The 23,415-nt window shown below is 39.4% G+C and overlaps 1 protein-coding gene across 2 annotated transcripts in view; it reads right to left on the reverse strand.

Annotated features, from left to right (window-relative positions):
* The window catches only part of ZFX (zinc finger protein X-linked), a 65,625-nt gene extending 42,484 nt beyond the window's left edge, over positions 1 to 23,141 (reverse strand). The window contains exons 1-3 of one of the 2 annotated variants that reach the window (XM_036744283.1): positions 22,996 to 23,141; positions 16,924 to 17,052; positions 6,699 to 6,787 (exon numbers count right to left, since the gene is read on the reverse strand). In XM_036744283.1, the coding sequence (XP_036600178.1) occupies positions 6,699 to 6,759 (61 nt within the window). In that variant the 5' untranslated portion in view covers positions 6,760 to 6,787; positions 16,924 to 17,052; positions 22,996 to 23,141. The remainder of the gene's footprint in view (positions 1 to 6,698; positions 6,788 to 16,923; positions 17,053 to 22,995) is intronic. The other variant, XM_036744284.1, reaches the window with a different exon arrangement.
* Positions 23,142 to 23,415: the final 274 nt, after the last annotated feature.

Genomic DNA, 23,415 nt, shown 5'->3' on the forward strand with positions numbered 1-23,415 from the left:
CAAACTGCTTACCATCTCAGGGAGGGGGTTGGGGAAGACAGGAGGGAGAGAATTTGGAACTCAAAATGTTTCAAAATGAATATTAAAAATGGTCTTTATATGTAATTGGGGAAATATATATACATATATACATATACATATATATATATATATGTTTATATATATATATATATTTTTAATCCTGCCTCTGACACCACCTGTGTGATGTTAGGCATGTCACTTAACTTCTCTGGACCCCAATTTCTTTATCTGTAAAAAGAGGGAGCTGGATTAGATAACTTCTCAAGTCCCTTCCAGCTCTATGATACTATGATCAAGAAGAGTGAAAAGACCCATAAGAACTATATTACCCAAAAATAAAATAAATAAATCCCAAAGAGGGACCTAAAACACTAATATTGCCACATAGAGAGCTTTCTGATAAGCACAAATTTTTAAAAGATATGTACAAAATATGGTTCAGCCTTGGGAAATGAAAGAGGCCAAAGCCTTTTAGACTCATACCCTTATATGATTAATATTTTCTTCTGAATCAGTTTTCTGTGGGCAAATGGACCAATGACCATCTAGAGCAAAGATCAAAGTCTATGAATAAGAACACTATTGAAGATGAGAGGTTACCCTCTGAATAGTTAAAACAACTTCAACCTTATCTATTTAAATTATCCATCAATGATGAAAAATTGGAACTGGAAAAAGATAAACAATCACCTCAATTATCACTGTTTCTTGCAAATAGTTAACTAGTATAGAACAACCAACCAAAGGAGGAAGCCTAGAGAGCTCAGGAACTACAGTAACAAGTAAACACTGGATCTTCTTGCTAAGTAGAGTTAAAAGCCAAGGATAACACTGATTTAGACTATAAATTCATTTGCAAAGCAATGGAGGAGGATGGCGAAAGATTATAAACAATAAAAGCTCATAAAAGAGCAAAAATCAATGGAAGCAAAAGCAAGTCAAAGGACAGTCTAGCATGTGAGCCAAAGGAGCCACATCACTCCAAGAGCAAGCTGATGTAAAGTGGAGCACATTTATTAACATTTTTATAACAAACTATGGGCTCTAATGCCTATAACCAATGTTATCCAAAGAATTAGAAATGGCATATGAGAAGATGAAGTCAGAAAGAACAAATAAACCAAATCAAATACATCTTGGAATCCACGCTGGAGGTAATTCAATATAAGCAATGGGGAAAAACTTCATAAGATATTTCATGGAGGAAAAGATATCAAAAGAATGGGAGAAAACATCACAGACCTATTAATAACTACTCCCCTCAAAGGCAAATGTTCACTTTCTCAACTTTATGAAATCTTTATGCAAACTGACTTACATACATCCAGAGATTCCCTGAGGAAAATATGAGAGGGAAAAGGAGAGGTTTTGCCAACTATCCTCTATAGCTAACCAAGGTAAAGAGATTACAAGATACCACAGGCTTTATCTTTATTGATTACAAAAAAAGCACCAAGTAAAGCTTTAAAAGGGTCTCTTCTCACAAAGCTTCTCAAGTATATGTTAAGTTCATACAAAATTCTTGATAAGTGCAAACACAGTGATAACTATTCAAAAGCCTTGTGATTAACACCAAAGCAAGACCCAGAACCAAGAAATATATGCACACCGAGGGCTCATCACTGACCCAGTATGCCAGGTCTAAGTGCAAGAGAGAGGTAGGGAGCTTTTTCCAAATGCTTCTCTTTCATGCATGATTAATGAGCTGATTTCATCAAGCATCTGAATATGATAAAGTCTACTCAAACAGACTCATAATCCCTCAAAAGAGATCAGACTAATAACCTCTAGAGCAACACTAAATGGAAAACAATGCCTATTGTCTAGATTACAACATGAGGTGGATGATCATACGTATATATGCATTACACATGCATCGATGTATTTGAGAACACACACACACACACACACACACACACACACACACACACACAATAACACTGATACAGCTTCTGACTTGGCACTTTACAATGACCTCATTTCACTATTACTACACCCACTTTGCAGATTTGAGTAAACTGAGTCAAACAAGTTAAGTGACTTGCCTGGGGTCACAGACAGTATCTGCGGCTGGATTTGAACTCCCATCTTCCTGATTCCCGGCCCAGAGCTCTATCCACTGCACTAATTGTCTAATATATATGTACACATAGGCTTTGATATTCCAATTGATCTCTGCTGTCACTGATTTTGGTGTTCTTTCCAATAAGGCAGGCTGCAAACCATCCATCCTTGCCTATCCTCTGTGACTCTTCTCCATGTCCTCCCATAAGCGCATCACAGGTTCACCCAGTATAGTAACAATTTCCCATAAATTCTCATGGCAACATGAGCATTCAGGTTTCTCGCTGACAATCCTCTATTCTTGCCACAAGTTAGCTTATCAATCTTTTTTGGAGAAACACATCTTTAATGACATCCTTAACACCACTTCTTTATAATTACTTGTTTGTAATATGGTGCAAACCTACTATGTGCCTCTTGATTGTCATCTGAGTGATCTTCAATTTCAGTTCTTTGGAGTCTGGAGTATCTCATAATTCACAACCATACCAATATTATAAGGATGGGCCTTTGTTTCAGAGGAGCTTGGGGCCACCAAAAGAATTTTGCAATTTCTCTGAGACAGCTCAGCTCATCTGTCTCTTGTTTAGGTATGATCACAACTCTCTAGCCATTTGTAGTGTCTGTCCAAGATATTTACCAGTGGACAAAGGCTGAAGGTCGTCCATCCAATTGCATACAGTCTAGACCTTTGACTCCTGCCAGGTAAGAGTGGTCTTTACAACATTTCAAAATAGGTTTGTTGTATTTTAAAATGCAAAAACCACTTTTAGCTCACAGGCCATACAGAAGTAGGCTGACGTGTTCTGGTCATAGTTTGTCCACCTTCACTAGACAATAGGCATTCTTCTACTTTTTCTTGTGTGAGTGGTTTAAAACTGTTTTGAATTATCATTAATTTAATTTAGGAAACTATACAATATTCTAGGGTTTAATGTAATGACTTTAATCTTCATCCTGGCACAAACATCCATCTTTTAAACACAAATTTTCCTCTAGCAGTGCTTCCTGGTTGCAAATATGTAAATATCATAATTTTTAAGGAATCAAAGTTATAGGTGACCCACAGGGTAATAGATACACACGGTGAGCACAAATAGGAAGTAGCATAAGTTTTATCATTAAATAAATGTATGGTCAAAAAAGCAAGTGGACCCATCATATGCTGAGAGCAAAGAATAATAAATGAACAGCCCAAATACTCAACTGGGACCCACAAAATATAAAAAGACTGAAAGGACGGCCGAGTTTGGGTAAATCCTAAGGAAATGTATAAAAAATATGGCCAAGAATCTAATGGAAAGAAAATCCATATTGATTAAGATCTCAGAGCTATTGAAATATTAAAATCTGGGGCAGCTAGGTAGCACAGTGAGTGGAGCACTGGCCCTGGAGTCAGGAGGACCTGAGTTCAAATCCAGCCTCAGATACTTGACACACTTACTAGCTGTGTGACCTTGGGTAAATCACTTAACCCCAATTGCCCTGACCTTCCCCCTGCAAAAAAAAAAAAAAAAGAAATATTAAAATCTATGTTCAAAATATGGCATTAGGAACATTTCACCAGGGATGAATAAAAATAAATCTACAAACAATAAGCTCCTTGAAGACTGGTGTCAAGACTAGAGCCCTAAATAAGATGAAGCTTATAAAAAATTCTAATGACTAAAAAAAACACCCTTTTAGTTCCACTGGAGGAAAAAATAGGAATAAAGAAGGTCCAACACTTGGGATCAATATGATAAAATTAACAGATGACAGAGAGAAAACCAAACTACCCCAATATTTGTGTTTTTCATATACTATTTATTTCAGAGTAAAAGGTAAAGTAAAAATGATTAAAATGAAATTAAAATCCAAGACAAGTGAGGAAGTAAGAGACCACCTGGCTGCTCTAATTAAATGAGTTAAAGTCACTTGGAATCAGAGAATTCCTAGGTTGCTTAAATAGATGACAGCTAAATCACTGTTTATCTTTGAGGAACCATGGAGTACAGAAGAGGTGACAGGACTAAAGACTAAAAAATGTTTCAATTTTCAGAAAATGAGAGAATGTAAATTTGTTCAATTATAGAGCAGACAATGTTCATGATCGACAAAATTCTAGAACAAATTATAGAATGTCAGAACTTGTAAAGGATATTGGTGACCATTAGGAACCACAAGAAATCATGAAAAATAACTGATGTCAGACTAAACCCATTTTTTCCTTTATTAGGCAGATATTCAGTATAAACACAGTATATCAAGATTTCAGAAAGGTGTATCATTATGGTCCGGAGCTAGTAATGCTGTCTGGATCACAAAATTAAGTGTATTCAGCACCCACTGAAAAAGTAAATCAATGTGTGTTAATGAATTTATATCAAACTGAACTTTGTTTTCTCCCATTTCACAAGTTTTAACCACCTAAAGTCCAATCTTCTAGTGTTATATATGTTCCAAAAATAGCACAAAAGACATCATAACCAGCAATATGACCAGAAATGACCAGGCACGTACCAAAAACGAGGAGGAAAAAAAAGGTGAATATTCCAAATGTAAGATAGATATTAAAAACTCATGAGATGAACTGAGAGGATCTTCTATGGAAGACATAGAGAAAGACATAGAAAAACATCACACAGGATAAGAAAGCACAGAGGAATTACAACGCAAGTAAGCATTTGTTGAAGAACTGGGAATGGTTAGCCTGAAGACTTGAGGCAGAGAGGCAACTTCCTTTCATATTTGCAGGGTTAGCATATGGATGAGGGATCACCGGACTTATTCTACTTGTCTCCAGAGAAAATAACAAGGGCCAATGGGTAGAAATTTGAAGGAAACAGGTCTTAGTCTTATCAATAGAGGGAATATCCCGGCCATTAGAGCTATCTGAAAGTAGAATGAATTGTTTCAAGAAGAAGAGAGTCCCCTATTGCCAAAGAGACTGGATTGTCATTTGTCAGGGTTAATGTAGAAGGGATTTACCATTCAAGCAAGTAGCTGACCAAAATGACCTTGTAAAGCCCCTTCCAACTCCAGTATTCTGCAGCTTTAAACTGTGGGTAGTGACAGTTTAAGAAGCTGATGGGCTTACAAGTGCGAGAAGTTTCAGAATCTAGAGGATCTGAAGATTTGTAGCTGGAAGGAACCAGGGAGATCGTGCAGAGCTGGAGCCCTTTGATTTTATAGAAAACTGAACCCCCACAAAGCTGAACTGACTTGGCCCAGGTCACACTGACACTAAGTAGCAAAGCCGGTGTCTGAATGTAAGTCCCAGGACTCCAAATCCAAAACTCCTTGCATATACCACAATGTAATTCTATGATTCCAACTTCTTTAAAAGCAAATTAAAAGCTGTCAAATTTCTTGATTATGTAAATTTTTTTATGATTTGAACAATAATGTAAAACTTAACTCAAAAAAGCCTACAAAATTGAGTCTACATTTTAAAATGTGCCTCTTTGCAATGCTGGTGGTTTGGGCAGAAAATTCTTTGCTACAGGATTAAAATATTATATTAAGGGGTTTTGGACATAGTGGTTACATTTCCAAATTCATAATGTTCTATGAATAAATTACAAACATTTTTCTGTCAAAATTCATTCATTTAACAAGTATTTATTGACAATCTCTTTTGTTTTTAGCCTCTTAGAAGCTGTGAAAAAAAAAAAGAATTTTATTACAAAACATAGCCTCTTCCCTTAAGTAGTTCATACTTTAGCTGGAAAGGTTAACACACATGAACTAATTAGATGCTATCATATGCTATAGGTACGAATAATAAATGCTAAGAGTTCAAAGGAAGTTCAGACCCACATGGGCTTCACTGAAGAGGTGCACCTTGAGCTGGGCTTTGACTATTAAAAGATCACATTTATATATTGCTTTACAATTTGAAGAATAAAAGATTTAAACAGTCAGAAGACATTCCAAATAAACAAAGAAAAAGAAGAATTAGTGATGCATGTTGAGTGAAAGGTAGACAGTGAGAAGATTCCCTTGTCTGGTAGAACATAATTCCTACTGTGACTAGGTACAGAAAGCAAAAGATTAGACTGCAGAGAGCCAAGACTGGAGGCAGTGGGGAGTTACTGAAAGCCAAAGAACAGGAATGGAATGATCAAAGCAGTTGTAAGACCATCAGTCTGATGGCAATGAAAACTGTTGGAGGGAGGAGAAACTGGAAGCAAGGAAAACAATTAAGAAGTTATTATAATAACACAGGAGGAAGGAAATTCAGAACAGGAAAAGGAGCTAAATCTGATTAGCAACTTGAAGAATCTGGTACGGTTTAGTGACTGGAAAAAAGCATAAAAGCAATAGCAAAAATTGGCTCTAAGACTCTAAGATAGAAACAGAGAAGTTGGGAGGGAAAGTCAATGTAGGAAGAGATCACAAGATTTAGGGCTGGAAAGAGCTCCCTTGTTTTATAAATGAAGAAACTGAGGCCCAGAGACGGTTAAATTACCTGCCCAAGTTTTGGTATGCATCTTGACTCTAAGGTAATAATGGTTCAAACACCCAAATACGTGATCAGAAGCATCGCTCATTAACAGTTTATCCCCTTTATAATGACCTTAACATTTTTAGCGATTAAGTTAAAACAACCCAAGAAGTTGCTAGGATACCTGTTGCATCAAAAAACGAGTTTGGCTCTTGTGGCTGCAAGTCAAGTCCATCTTCATCCATGGCCTTTAATTCTCATCAGTCACTGATCCTGAGCCAGGAAAAAACCAAATCCCGTATTAATCTTTTCACAATAAAAGTCAAAGTTATAGGCTTATAAATCATGAAGTTATTTTCCTTGCCTCAGAATGAGTATTTCTTTTTCTTTGATATATTTATTACTATCAAAAATTTGTCAGTCCAAATTAAAAATAAAGAAGCCCACATTCTTAAAAAATGGGCATGTCTGAAAAATAACTAGGAAAACCAGATAGACCAGCGAGTAACTCAGACTATTTCTAGTCCAAGGCTCTGACTCTAACCTTTATTTCTTTTTACAAGTTTAATTTTAACCCACTCTTTAACTTGAGAATTCCCACAATCAATCAATAAGTACTTATAAAGCACCCACATGTGCCATGAATTGTGCAAGATGCTAGGGACACATATACAACAAAACAATCCCTGCCTGAAGAGCAATTAACATTCTAACCCAAGACTTCCAAACTGCAAGCCTTAACCTAATATGCTTTACAGTATAGCTACAACAAATCCTCAGGATAAAAATTCTGGCAGAAAAGCAGAAATTAGCAGTTTTGGTTTACTTCTATTGGGGACAAGAAGCTTATGCTCAGAAAATTTAAAAACTCTAGGTGTAAATGTAGGACAATGTAAAATTTTAGCTCTTCTGAAAAAAAAAAGTGTTAAGTAAAAGGTGGTAGGATATTTCCACAGAGGATAATTATTTAGTATGACATTAATAAAAGGACTGTCATCTTACGATATTGATATGTAATGAAAAACACAAAGTACAAATACTGTTATACGTATCCTTAAATCAATGATTTTTTTATCCAGGAAAAAGTATCAAAAATACACTGAACAGGCAAACTGAACAGAGGATACGGGATAGTTTAGCAAGACAATATTAATTCTGCTTAATGAAAAAAGTTCTGTCAAATAAACTGATATTCCAAAAAGAGGATAAATGCTCTGACATTTCATATAATGTGGTTGCTCAAGGCTATGTGCTCACAGTTTACAAACCCCTTCTGAAATGTTATTTCACACTTACGAAAACTCACATGACTTTACCCTAGATTTCCTTTTATGATATAAAATCACAGTCTTTGGAGAGACCTCAATTACACACAACTCAAATTAGTTCCTTTTACGTGATTAGGAGGAGGCTACAGGGGCAGCTAGGTGGCTCAGTGAATAGAGCACTGGCCCTGGAGTCAGGAGGATCTGAGTTCAAATCCGGCCTCAGACACTTGACACTTACTAGCTGTGTGACCTTGGGCAAGTCACTTAACCCTAACTGCCTCACCTCCCCCCTCCAAAAAAAAAAAAAAGAAGGAGGCTACAATGTTATGGCAATTGTTGAAAAAGCAATGTTATCCAATGCTACTTGTAATTAAACAGGGAACCTCAGTCCGGATAAAACTCAAATCATCCTAAAAAGAGGAACAAATCTGAAACACACACACACACACAGAATACAAAATAATATTTACACAAAGATTTAAAACTCAAACACGGAGCTATTCAATCAAAAGCTGAATAACCATCTTTTAGGGAAACTCTGAGATATTATATTTGGTTGAATAATATTGGCTTTAACTCTAAGGTCTATGCTAATTTAAAATTGTATTATTTCGAGTGAATTTCATGAATAATGTAAGAAAACATTTAAAACCATTTATTCCTATTACTTTTTATTGAAAAGACAGCATGTCAGGTAACACAACAGCCAAAGCAAAAACTCCCTGGAATTTTTTCAATCAATGGAACACAACATAAAGTAAGGGAAAATTGGAGGACCTTTTTTTAATCTTATCTCTGCTAGTAAGTGGGTGACCCTGGATAAGTCCTTTCACCTCTCCAGGTCTGATTCTTCTTTCAAATGAAGGAGTTGAACTAAATCACAGAATCAAAGACTTAGGCTATACTTCCTTTCTCTTCATTGAGGAGGTAGGGAACTACTCACTGCAGAGACGTGAAATACTGGATATACTATCAAATACTCTTGGTGGGATGCCTTGTTTTGCTGACCTGGTTTTTATTTCTTAAAAACTTTGTTACAAGAAATAATGGGAAAGGGAGGAAGGAAAAGTTTAATATAAAACATGATTTTTTTAAAAAATAGACACTAGGACTAGGAGGATATCAGGTCATCTAGTTCACTCATTTAATAGAGAAAACTGGGAGCCAGAAAGGTTAATAGGTTAATTTACTTACCCAAGGTCACACACAGAGTTAATAACTTGAATCCAGGTTCTCTGACTTAAATTCACTAGTCTTCTTACTGCACCAAGATGCAACATTTAGGTATTCTTCCACATAAACAAGTTCTTCTCTTAGTCCTTTCCTCCTTATTGAAACCCTCCTCACATTTGGGTTTTGTGGCACCAACCAAACTTGGTTATACTCCTACTTCTCTGACTGCTCTCACTTACATTCTTCCTCCCATTCACTTGTTCCCTATCACTCTTTAAAATAGCGGTATGTTTCCAACAAAGGTCATGGGATTCATTTTCTTTTTTCCACATTCCCTCTCAGAGATCTGGTCTTTCTCATAGTTCCTATTACCACCTCATCTTGGGAAGACTCCCACAATATCCATCTACAGACAGGTCTGACTTTGCCCCAGAGCTCCCATGCCACATTTAAAAAAAAATTCTTATTGGAATCTTTTGTTATTATATCACCTAAAGCTTCCCCATATACTTCCCCATCTGCCCAGAAAGTCATCTCATAAAACAAATATTTTTAAGAAGAGATTAGTCGCAAAAACCAACCAATACACTGAAAAATTCATGCTTCTCTATACTCCCTTGTCACTTCTTATAACAGTAATATTTCATTACTCTCATGTACCATCATTTGTTTAGCCATTTCCTAATCAACAAAAATTGACTTTGTTTCTAGTTCTTCACTACTACAAAGTGTTCCTACAAATATCTTGGTATATGTCGGGACTTTCCTCTTCACAGTGACCTCCTTGTGGTAACATGACTAGCAGCAGAATTGCTGGGGCAGAGAGTTATAAACATTTTAGTCGTTTTATTTGCATCATGTCAAACTGCTTTCCAAAGTGGCTGCACTTACACACAGTCTCATCAACAATGCACTTGCTGGTGTGTGCCCATCTTCCCATAATTCCTCCAACATCTTTGCAGTTGGCAAGGCATAAGTTGAAACCTCAGAGTTGTTTGGATTTGCATTTCTCTTATTATTAGTGATTTGGGGCATTCTTTTAAGAACTGTTTGTTCATATTCTTCAATTTCTTCTCTACTAGGAAAAGGCTTCTGTTCATATTATGTAATACATAATACATATAAATTATATATATCTGGCCTCAGACACTTGACACTCACTAGCTGTATGACCTTGGGCAAATCACTTAACCCCAACTGACTTGCGTCCCCCCTCCAAAAAAAGCGGGGGCAGCTAGGTGGCACAGTGGATAGAGCACCCGCCCTGGAGTTAGTGTGTTATGTAATATATAATTATATAACACGTATATAATCATTATATTATACATATTAATATATTAATATATGTGTGTTTGTGCATGTGTATGTTTTTGTACATGTCTTATTTTATTCTGAGGCAGTGAAGTAGATAGGGAGCCACCCTAGAAGCCAGGAAAACCTGGGTTCAAGTACCATATTGTCTCAGATACATAATGGTGGTGTCACTCCACAAGTCATTTAACCTCTCAGTATTTATCTAGGCAACCTTTGAGACAATAAAATAAGTTTCGCAGACGGTGCCAGCCTGCATTCCTAGTGGCAGTTTCCTCAAGGAGAATTCCCTGTACGACTGAAATCACAGGTCAGGAGTTATGGCTATCGCCGATCACTTTGAAACTGAATTAACTATTAATTAGGCAGACATGGTAATAAAAAGAGAATTTAATGAGATCAGTTTCTTCTCCCCAAATATTGGGGAGAAGAGAAAGCAACTTCTCCTTGATAAATAACCCTCTATTAACAGACTACTGCAGGGTCCCATGATGTGGGAATTGCTCCTGCCACAGATACAGACAGCCTGGCTAAAAAACAGCATAGCAGAAAAACCAGTGAATTTGCGATCAGAGGTCCTGCACAAGTAACTTTCCCACTCCAGGCTTCAGTTTCCCCATGTGTGAACAACAACTCTAAATGACCACTAAGGTCCCTTCAAACTCTCAGCCAGTCCTCTCACACACAGCGATAGAGTGGTTCCCAACAAAATTTGTAATCCAATCTACGAGCAGCATTTCCATGGCTGAATAAAGAGAAAAGACCTTAAGTAAGGGTCTCACTAACAGCGATACCTCCTTAATAAACAAGTTCCCTGTCTCACTGCAGTTTCGATTTTTTTCTCATAGGTCTTGTCTGGCTCATTTAGTCAAACATCACAATTTTCTCATTTGATTAAGACAGCACAGCATAGTGAATGGAAAGCCGGCCTGGGAGGTCAAGGAGACTTCAGTGCGCATCCTGCCTCTGACACACTGACACTGTGCTTAGGCAAGTCGCTTGACCTCTCAGTGCCAGCAGGCGATGCTCTAAGGTAACTGTACAGCAGTTGTTGCTATGCATTGATAGGGGGAGTTTCCTCGCTGGGAATTACCCATACCAATGAAATCACAGTTTCAGACAAAAACAAATTTGTTGTTAACTTTAAGTTAACAGCAAAACCAACTGAAAATAGGTTCGAGACACAGAGGCAGTGAAATGAGGATGATGTTGCTAAAGACTGAAGGCAAAAGGAGAAGGGGATGGCAGATGATGAGATGGACAGATAGTGTCAGAGTAGCAATGGACATGAGCTTGGACAGATTTTGGAAGACAGTGAAGGAAAGAAGAGCCAGGCATACTATGGTTCATGGGGTCATGAAGAGCTGCACACAACTGAATGACCTTACAGCAACAACAACAAATGAAGACAAATGCAAAAGGGTGGCAGCCTCCTATAAAAAACCGTCACCAACACCAAAGCATACAAGATACTAAGGCTTTTCATAAACCAACAGAAAGCTTTTTTTTCATGATCTACAGTGGAGGCAGAAGGAAGATGCCAGGGGTGCCCTCACCTGATCAGTCACCCAGGTTTGCAGCCTGGAAATCATTCTCAACTCTTAACTCTCCCTCTCTCTCAGTCTACCCCCATATGATTTTATTTACATTGTATATGGCTTGTCTGTACATATTTAACACTTCTTATCTTCCCTATCAGACCATGAGCTCCTTGAAGGTAAGTCTTTTGTCTCTTTTTGTATCCCCAGCGCCTGGAACATGGTAGGGACTTAATAAATATTTAGTGATTGACTTTAGTTGCAGTCACCCCTCTGATGTGGGGCCTGTGGCTGTTCCCTCTGGGCAACGGGCCTCTTGGTAACATGTCCTGGGTGATTTTAATAAATGTGACCTTGGAACTGCAACTCAGGGAGACAGGCTGTCCTGAATGAAGAGTCAACTCGCATAAAGGGCTCACTGTATCTAGACAGCTCCAGACTGTTCATCTGACCATGTTTCACCTTCCATATGACCATCAAGCCTCTCATTCCTTTCCATCTGCTCACCCTCTTGGCTCTTAACATAAAATACAAACTTCTTAACCTGACATTTAAGGCCCTATACCATCTCGAACTCACCATTCTAGACTGACTTGTATTCCTTCCTTTGTCTCAAGTCAAGCTAGCTGCTGCCCTGCACTCAACATGCCATTTCCCGCCTCTGTGCCTTTCTAAACCCTGTCCTCTGGGCCTAGAATGCACTTTTTCTTCATGTTTCCTCTCACTTCGCTCTTCCCCTCCCTTAACTCCCCTCTTTCTTTCCCCCTCCGGTTCTTCTTCTATCCTGTCCTCTTCCCCTTTTATTCTGTCCCTCTTTCATCCTTCCTCCTCTTCCCATTCATTGTTCTACCTATCTTCTTCACTTCTCTCCTCCCTTTCTCCTGCTCCCTCAGAAATTCCTCTCTCTTAGTTGACCCAACCCATCCAGGCCCTGATTACCTTACATGTAAAACTTTAAAACACTGCCTGTATGCAAATATTCATATCATACTAATTCTTCTATTCTTTGCTTATTAGTCACCTCTGCATTTGTGCATATGAACATATATAATGTCCTATGTTATGGGTTATAGGGAGCGAGGGTGATGGGGAAGCAGTCTAAACTTACAATTTCAATTGTGTAGGAAGAGGCCCAGTAAAGAGACTCTAGCCATGCAAATGGGAAACTCTTCTGCGGTTTCTCCTCTTAAGAAAATTTTCTGGGGTACTGAGGGGCTTAAATAACCTGCTCAGATCACACAGCCAGGAGGTGTCAAACCCAAGTCTTCCTGGCTTTGAGACTGGCCGCTGCTGACGTCAGCAGGCTGTTAGGCTGCCAACAGATAGACTGCTCATCAATTGGGCTTCTGATTCTCCTTCCTTTACTTTGCACTGCTTCTTGTCTTTCCATATTACTTTACATTCTTTATACTTGTCATTCTCAATTGCATTATAATGATGACCAATCTATAGCTATAGTTTCCTGAATAAATTTTCCATTTCAAATTCAACATATCCAAAAATAAACAGCTTTGGAATGACTTCTCTCCTAATCCAACCTTCTATCTAAATTTTTCCATTTTGTTCAAAAGCACCAGTATTTTCCCTGGCACTAAAGTCCAAGTTGTGCTTCATTCACCATATTAATCTGCCAGCAAATCTTCTTTTGCTACTTCTCTCAGATTTTCCTTCTTCTCCATACTCAATGATGCCATCTACATCATCTCACATCTAACTCATCTCACTATCTCCAACCATATTGTAGCCAGAATGGACTTTGTTTTCTTTGAATGACTCAGCTCGCCTCGTTGAGCTTCCCTGGACGCTGGGGCTTGCTCTTCCGGGGCAGGACCAGAGCTTCCTGTGTGATGAGTCGTGGCGCTGGCTGAGGGGAGGTGTGTTAACGTGGTCTACGCTGGGGGAGGGGCCAAGTCAAGAACCAATCGGCCCTGGTCGTTCAGGCGGGCGCTTGATGATGTCAAAAACTCTATAAGAGGGGAGAGGACAGCTTGAAGATCCTCCTTTCCTTTTCCGGTTGGAGCCAGAGACACCTACAGCCGAAGCTGAGCTGCCGGTAGCAGAGCTGACTGGAGGCTAGTGGGTAATCTTCTTACCGTAGAGGGGAAGCATGTATACGATTTTGCCTTATACCATCTCGCTTCTCTGTGGCCTTCTGCTTACCCTTGTAAGGCGGACTTATTGGGCCTGGAAGCTTTTGATGAAAATATCAAAATGGGGACGTTGGTTTGTGGGCTTGTTGTTGTGGAGTATAAATACATGCTTTAGTTCTCCTGCCTTCTGCCTAGAGAATTCCTTATATCCTGCGGTTCCGGACCTTTTAGGCACATATGAGATTCTCTTTGAAATCATAAATTCTGCCTTCCTAATATACATATACTGTTAGACCTAGGAAGGCATCTAGCCCAACTTTCTCATTTTAAACATAAGTCACACAACTAGTTAGTGGCAGAAACTGAAGTTGAACTCAGGTCTCCTGACTCTCCGAGTCCTGTGGTACATAGAAGAACACAGTAAATGAAGTTTACCCCAATTTTAGCAAAGCTTTTGATAAAGTATATTATCAGACTAATCTTCAAAGCATCACCTTTATCACATTACATTATAAATTCAAGAACTTATAACAGATTCTACACTGCCTATCTCGCACATAATACTTAATATTTGTGGAAATGAACTGAATAACCAATGCTAATATATAGTAAGTCTTGTAACAATAACAAGTTGAATATTTGCATTAATCTGAAAGTAACAACTTCCAGATTTATCCACAAAATTTACCTTGGGACTAAGAATTCTCATACAAATAATAAAGCATTAAACATAGGAGAGTTAAAATGACTGCAAGCAGTCAGTCAACTAGCATTTATTACACACCTACTATGTGCCATGTGTTGTGCTAAGTGCTGGAGATACAAAAAAAAAGGCAAACCAGTCCCTGATGTAAAGGAGCTAACAATCTTACAAAGGAGACAACATGCAAACATATATGGAAAAATCGGAGGCCAGTCTCAGAGGGAAGGCACTAACATTAAGGAAGATTGGGAAAGCTTATTGCGGAAGGTAGGACTTTAGCAAGAATTGAAGGAAGCCAAGGAAGCCAGGAAGTGGGGATGAGGAGGGAGCATTCCAGGAATGGGGAACAGCCAGTGAAAATACTCATAGTTAAGAGATGGAGTATTTTGTACAAGAATAGCAAGGAAGCCAGTATCATTAGGTCACGGGGTACATGGAGAAGAGAAAAGATTGGAAAGGAAGGAAGAGAATGGAATATGAAGGGCTTCGAAAGTAAAGCCAAAGTTTGCAATAAGAGGTGCTCAACGAAAATTAACAAGCTAAAAGTAAGAACAACCACTGCAGAAATTCCTACCACACAAACAAGGAGAAACACAAGCTCCAACATGAATTGCAAATGAGCAGATGTGAAATCAAAGTTCATTTTACTAAAATAACACCTGATATTTTTGCAGTTCATTAGGATTATTTTTGTGCATTAATATTTAGGTCCTAGGCTTTTAAAAAAGCCACCACAAACATCTTTCTTCAAATTCTCAACATCCTTCTCATATCATTCTTCATAATTATGTAGTGCCATGTTGGTAACTCAAGAGCTCAAAATTATTTTTGATAGAAACCAATTTTAATGTTAGGTTTTCTTTAATTCCAATATTCAATTAGTTAAAACTGGTTTTGAATTCAACTTTACCTTCTAATGATTTAAAAAAAAAAACATTTGCTAGAAAGATATTTTAAAAGATATGCAAAAAAGAGCTCATTTTTATGTAATACACAGGACTATAAAGAAGGTGACATAAAAGGTGAATTTGAATTAAAAACTGAAATTTTTCTGGATAAAGAGCAAAACAGTAAGTGTTGGCCCTTATTCTGAATGAATTAGTAATAAAATCCACAAAAATACCAACAGCGAAGTCGTGTTCTGCCTAGATAACCATCAACAAGCTCACAAAATATTTTAAATTAATTTATGTATTTAAAAAAAGTCTTTAATCAACCCAAAATATCTCTGGTCAGAAATTACTTTCTCCATTCAACCCATCAGCATTGAGATATATCTATCCTATTTAGCATCGCTATACAAAATTTCCTCTATTCTCCTGATATAAATGAAGTATGCGCTTAATTTTTAACAAATAAGACCTCGTTTTCCCCTGTACATATAATTTCTGAACTTTTTTTCTTCGCTTTGGATTTATCTTTAATTACCGGCATGTCTCTCCAAACATCTGAACTTTAAGTTTCTCTTCTTAGCAATCATGGATTTAAGGATTCATTTGATAAATATTTATTAAGAATCTACACCTTACAAAGCACCATTCTAGGAGAGTTATAACCACTAGGCTCATATGCTTAACGAACTAGATGCCTTGTTTTGTAACGTGAATTATTAAAACACCCTAATACAGACCTCTTTGCAAATTCAGATTTTGATATAAAGTCTCCACAATATGGAGTCTATGTTATTTAGTTCACCCCCCCAAAAATGACATAAATTGATTCAACAAGCTATTTCCCATCCCTCATTTAAAATTCACAAATCCTATGTCCTTCAGGAAATACATATGCTCAAAACATGTAGGTTTCCATTCACATCACAGGATAGATAAATATTTAGAATGTTGAAATTGGAAAAACAACTAAGATTAAAAATCAAAATAACTTTGGTCACAATAGTTTAGGGAGAAGATAAAATAAGGTTGGCTATGAAAGCATTCAACAATCATTCTTAGGATCATAAGGTTGTAGGATCTAGAGTTGGAAGTGACCTCAAGGACTAATTTAGTCCAATTCCTTCATTTTGCAGATGAGGAAACTGAAGGCTTTAAAAGGTAAGTTGCATAGGTATGAAGTGGCAGAGACAGGACTCCAAACCTACTGCTTTACTGTAGGCAAATCTGAAGGCTCAGGGTGAAACATTCAAGAAAGTTATTCTCCCAAATGTTTTTAAAGAAGAAAAGACAAGAGAATTTTTACATGAGTACCCCAAGTCATGAGTGGCTGTTCAATTCAACATTATTACTTAAGCTCCTATTTACATGCAAAGGGAATAAAAAGATAAGTAAACCAGAGTGAGTCTTCAAAGAGCTTACAGAATCCAACTTACAAAAGCTTTTTCTGCCAGTGAAGAGGCAACAGGGTCTGATGGAGAAAGCGCTGGATCCAAATTCCAGCTCGGCCACACCATGTGGTGGTCAACAAGTCACTTCACCTCTCTCGGCTTCAGTTTGCACATCTGTAAAAGCAGAATTGAGATTAAGATTATCTAATGTCTCTTTCAGCAATTCTTTGACAGTATGTACAAAAATTATTTTCTTCTTTGAAATAATTTATTCTGAACTGAAAAAGCCATTTAGAAATTTACAAAGGAAGTTAAGTTCATCTTGTTTTTCTAATCTACAAATAAAATGAAAAAAAAAAAAAGACAAAGATGGAATTAGTTCCATAACTCTGAATTTTAAGTGTTCATTTCCAAATCTGCTGTCTGCTATCCAAGACTGTCAAATTATAAGAGCAAAAATCAAAACACTAAATTAGAAAACAAGGGTACAGCATATTAAATTAGACTAGCTCCAACCTGACCTATCTAAACAAGCCACTGAAGCCAATAATTGGGAAATGAATGAAGACACAACATATGATATACTCATTTGCTAAGAAAGTGAATATATGAACTCCTTAAAATGTACAAGGCCAAAAAAACTTAGAAACCATTTCAAGCAACAAATATATGATCTTCTTGAAAGGCAGAGTTATATGGCAAGCAAGGATAACACTAGCTTAATATAGAGACGAGGATGGTAGAAGATTATGAACATCTCATTTTTAAAAAGAGCAATAAGCAGGATAGGAAAAAAACAAACTTATAAAAAATTGATAGGAGGCTCAATTAAGTGAGATAATTCCTAGAGCATTTAAGGATGAACTTGAAAGACACTAAACAAGCAGGTATCAAATACTGACCCAAATGCCTCCTTTTTTGTCTCTATATAAGCTAGATAAGCATTCAGTGCATCCTTAATGAAGATAGGAGAGGGTAACAAGCAAGCTTCACAAATTATATCCTTCAAATGCTCCTATTTGTGGATGACATCGTGCTGATTTCATCTAGCATTGAAACACTGCAGGGCCCACAGAGGAAATTTATGGTCTCTTACCAGAGCTCAACCTAACTAGTCACACATGAAAAAAAAGTGGATGAAAAGAATGTCTGTTGTCTAGACTACGGATAGAGAGCCCATATGCTGGTCCATATCTCTTAAGATATCTATCTACAGATATATAAATATCTAGGTATTTATGTTATACTTACATATAAATATATATCTAGATATTTGTAAATTGTACTGCTCTCTTTATGTTTAAGTTAAGTTATCTGCACATAGATCTTGGACAAAAACTGCTGATAAACAATGAACTAGGCTCAGAATTAAATAGAAGGAACAGAGCAGGCTGAATTGTATCTGATACATTATGTGTGCTTTCAACATCTTAATTCTCCCTGAAACAAAGTTCTATCTTAAGAAAAAAATAAAATATAAAAACCAAAAGAAAACAAATGGATAGCCTAGATTTTCCACTGGTATCCAGGTAATGTCACCCTTCCTCCTCTCCTCCTCTTCCTTCCCTCCCACCCCCACCAGCTCCCACCTTTGGACCATCAACAGAATGGCAGTGGGAGTTGTTCAAGGAAGATAAAAACTTTGTGATCTGTTAGAGGAGGTACCCACGACAATGAGATCAAAGATCTATTCAAGAATCTACTGACATACAGTATGTAAGCTTGCTCACATTCACTTGAACTCTTTTTTCCCCCAAGAAACACATTTTACCTTAGTATTTAAAAATTCAAGAGAAAAACTATTAAAACCCATGTACCTTTATTTTGTTTTCATATTCCTGTTGAAGGAAAAACACTAATTTAGGATATGTTTCCTAAATATGTAAAGAATATACACTTTGGGGAGCACAGGAAACAGTGTGGGAATTCTTTTCACAAAAAGGCAGATGAACACTCATCTATGGCTTAGTAAATAATTCATAGGAAACTACCTATGTCACACAGAGGTTCTGTGACTTGCCCAAGGTCATATAGCTAATAAAATATTGGAATGGTATTTGAACCTAGGTATTCTTGACTGCGAGCCCAGGGCTCTATGTACTATACCAGCTCCCTTTCTTTTAAAAACAAGTTTCACTTAAATAAAAACTGCCCTCTTGTTCACAGTGAGTGATGGTGGTTGTCCTACCTAATAACAACATGGCAGAAAACATCCCCTAAAAACATACTTAATTACTGAACAGGAGGTTGCTCTTTTCCCAGTGATTTCAAAAGCAACTATTCTAATTAGCTTTGGTAAATACAATAATCCAATCAGTTTTCTCAGAGTTGCAAAACTCTCTCTCCCCCTGCCCCACATTAGACTGCTTGAAGAGTATTAGGGTTAAAAGGCTTTGGGCTATTTTTATCTTTGGAAAAGGGAAAATCTAACAGTATATTTTCTAGAAAGGTGGGGAAAGCGGAGATGGCAGGATGGCAGCATGATAAGAGAAATGGGAGATAACTGATGGAGAGGGGATCGAAAGAGGTATAAGGGGTCAACCTTGAAAAGATGGAGGATGAGTGAAGAGAAAGAGAAGTTTTTTAAGGTGTGAAGAGAAAGTTATAAGATTTCTCATCAGACAGCATAGCTTTCAGTAATTCTCAGAATTCTCCAGTTAACTGAAGCTTATCCCTTCCAGCTCCAAAAGAACATTGGATTAGAAGTAAGAGGACCAAGGTTCTAGACCAGGCCCCACTATCTTAGACATTTAGACAAGTTACAGTGTTTCTGAATCTTACATTTTAATCTATAAAATGAGAAAAATATTTGCCCTTAACCTCACAGGGTTGTTTTGAGCAAGACCACTCATATTAAAGAGTTCTAAACTGTATAGAGCACAATATAAATGTACAGTAATATTATTAACCATTTCTTATAAAATCTCTTTTGCATATGTGTATGAGTCCTTTAAAATTCTTGATGAGATATGTTTTTACACCATCTAAAATAATCAAAATATCCTTCTATCCTCTCTAGACTAGAGCTATTTCTTAAAAAGGGGCATGGGGGGGCGGGGGGGGGGGGGAGTGGGGAACAGTTCAGCAAAACAAAACAACATATTGACCAAGTCCAACATTATATGTAGTGTTCCAGACCCATAGTTCCCCATACATACAGATGCAGAAAATTTCCTGCTTTTCTAAACAGCATAATTTAATCCCTTCAGGATGATTTTGTCATTATCAACATGCATTATTGTAATAGGATAAACAACTATTGTCTGTATTTTTAGCTGTTCTACCTTCCTCTCTACACGTCAGGCCATCAGCTGTCAGTTTTGCCATAATTGTGTCTTCCACTAACTTACACACCTCTCTGGAGACTTTCTCATTAACATAACACAGGTTTGGTGCCTCTAATCTGTTGGAAACCAGAAAACCACATTTAAGATATGTTTAATGAAGTCAATTTCAAGCATATTAATAAAGCTGAGTGGCAGTCTAACAAATACAGATTGCTTAGCTTTAACTCTCCAGGTAAATGAGGTGTAAATATATGTAAATCTATATATGCATATATGTGGAAAAGAACAATTACCCTATAGTTTACCCCCAGAACAGCTATCATTTCCCCCCACACATTTCATACTCATTTTCATTTTAAAAAGAAAACACACCTGCATAAATGAAAAGTTAACTGTGCCCAACTTTAATCACTCACCAATTTGTTATTCTAAGTTTGGGTTCTCATTTTGTAAGTTACCACAGATCTCTTTTATGCATCTCCAAAGCACTTAAATTGATTCAATTTACAAAAGCATAATTCATACAACCCCTCAAAAACATGTCTGCTTCATAAAGATTGAGGAATCCATCTGTTTTTAAAAACCAGGAATACTCATCAGAGCAGAAATCTCTAGGAGAGATCCTTTTACTTAAAGTTGATAGACCATTGGTGTACTAGCAGTCACTCTGCCAAAAGCAGTTAACACCACTGCTACAATTTTGTGTTGGAATTATCTTCTACTACGTAGCCTGTCACACAGATTTAGGTCCAAAATTCTAGAACCCTGGGATTTTATTCATCCTCTAGATTTTAGGGCAATCAAGCATTCATCATGTAAACATCAGCCGAAGGGGCTAGATGAACAAACTGAATTACCCTTTCAAACAAAAGGACGATTAATTCCTTCATTGCCAAGTTTAAACACATTGGTTGCATGAGGCAATCTCTAGTCAGTGCCTTTTTTTTAAAAGGAGTTTCCTACACTATAAAATAATTACAACACTTATGAAATTTTACTAGAATTCTCATAGGATTGATTCCCCACCGTGTGAATTTGACCTGTAGCATCACCATTCCTTCGAATTCATGATAGATAATAGCTTCTGAGCAAAGGTTATTTGGGGTGAGCAAAGGCTCGATTGGGAAAAAAGCAACAGGCACAACAATCCACCAAACGTATTCAAGAGGTACCAAGTTTTGGCAATTTCATTACACCATACTTCTCTTTACTGTCCTACAACTGATTCAAAATTCTGAAAAGGTTTTTTGATGACAACAGTTCAAACCAACTAATGTTTACAGAATTTCTTCATTTTACTGAGAAACTGCTGTTGCTAAGATTTTTAAAATAATGATATGGTAGAACGCATCCTTAAAAATGTTACAAACATGTCAGAGAAAGGCAACAAACTCTGCATTACATCACTATTCTCATTCGATTAGAAACCTTCCAAAAACTTCCATCTCATCAGTACTCGATACATTTGAAAATGCACCACCGAGGAAAAAATGATCTACAAAAAATGTATGTAATCTCCACAATTAATTTTTATTTTTAAGACAAGAATTTTATTAAGTGGATCCTTTAAATGACGTTTTTACTGGTGCGTGTGCTTTGTACTTTTTCTGTAATAGACAAAATGGGAATGGATCGAACTTCTTTCCTAGCCAGTTAGTTTCTAATTCTGCAACAATGTTTCTCGTGGTATAACCGCATCAAGGGCACAGGACCATCCGAACGTGCCTGTAAAATTAATCTACCACGTTCTCTCTGACTCCGAGAGATCTTTGTTTCCTGGACAAGACCATCTTTGAAAGTTACCGGAGCACAGAGCAAGCCTGGGGCGATGCGCTGGAGAAGAGCGGGACGGGGGGGGGGGGGGGGGGGGGGGGGGGGAAATACGGAGGCGTTGAGGGACCCCCCCCCCCCCGGCCGCCGGCACCGGCCCGACCCCAGGCCCACATCAGGGCGCCGGCCTCTCTGGGGGCGGACAAGAGCCGGGAGCAATCCGTGGGAGGCACACGAGCGTTGGAGGGAGGCGGTGGCGGCCGCCTGAGGCTGCACAGTTAAAATTCCGCGGAAGCTGCAGTCACGGGTGCCAGAGGGAAAGCAGGAAGGTGGCGCTAACGCCAAGAAATTGGAGGCAAAGTGATAATGATGGCGGCGCCGGCTCCGGCAGTCGCAGGGAGAAGAGAGAGCACGCCCCCATCCGCGCAGACTCCGCAGCTCCGTTTCTCCCGAGCTCCTAGCGGGGGCAGTCCTCGCCTCCCCTCCCCCCACCCCTCTCACGGTCTGTAGCGGAATTTTCTATCCCGACGACTAATTCAAGATGGCGGCTCCCCCGCTTCACCAACCCCCCCCCCCAACCGCCCTCCTGCAGCAGACAGCGAGCCGCCGCCATCTTGTCCCCCAACCACCCCCCCCCCCCGCCGCGGATATTTACATAGCGAAAAATCTCCATCTACCCCAGCCCGCCTGCGGCCTTCCCCCCACCCCTGCAGCCTTCGCCTCGTCCCCGGTTCTGCCCCGTGCACGATACCCCCCCGGCCCCGGTGTAGCACCGACCTTGTGTGTCCCCCCCCCCACCCCGCCTCTCACACCAACCCTCCCCCCCACCCCCCTCCCGCTTACGGAGCGCGCCTCCGCCGGCCCCGCCGCCGCCGCCGCCGCTCTGGGCACACGGGCTCCTCCCCGGGCCTAGCTGCGGCCTCCTCGGGGCCTGCACCGCGCCGCGCGCCATGCCGCCCGGCCTAGTGCGCGGGAGGGGGGCCTTGCGGCCGGCCAGGCCACGACCAGGCCGCCCTCCCGCGCACTAGGCCGGGCGGCCGCCGCCGCGCCGGGGACTCACCGTGCGGGCGTGTAGGGATGTCGGCGGCGGTCGCGGGTGCTGCAGGCCGGGCTCTCTCTGGAGCACTGGGCCGGGCTCCGGCTGGTTGGGGCGGGCGGAGGGAGGGAGGAGGGGCCGAGCTCGGAGCTGACAAAAAGCGGCCCAGATCCCCGGCACGGGCCCGCCGTCAGCACGTCACGTCACCGCCCGGGAGAGAGACCCAGGAAAATGCGGAAGGGGAGATGGTCTCTCACCTCCCCTCCGGGTCTCTCCGTCGCCCCGGCCCCGCCGCAGCCCGCTCCCCTCCGCCGGGGGAACCCACTTCCCTCGCTGCTGCGGGGTCCCCGGCGGCACCGGAGTCTCCGTGACAACGCTCCCCCCCCTCCCCGCTTCTTTCCAGCACCGACGCCGCCGCCACCTCCTCCTCCTCCTCCTCCCGCC

This window comes from Trichosurus vulpecula, chromosome 2, assembly GCF_011100635.1.
Source record: "Trichosurus vulpecula isolate mTriVul1 chromosome 2, mTriVul1.pri, whole genome shotgun sequence".
In the NCBI taxonomy this organism is placed as follows: Eukaryota; Metazoa; Chordata; class Mammalia; order Diprotodontia; family Phalangeridae; genus Trichosurus; species Trichosurus vulpecula.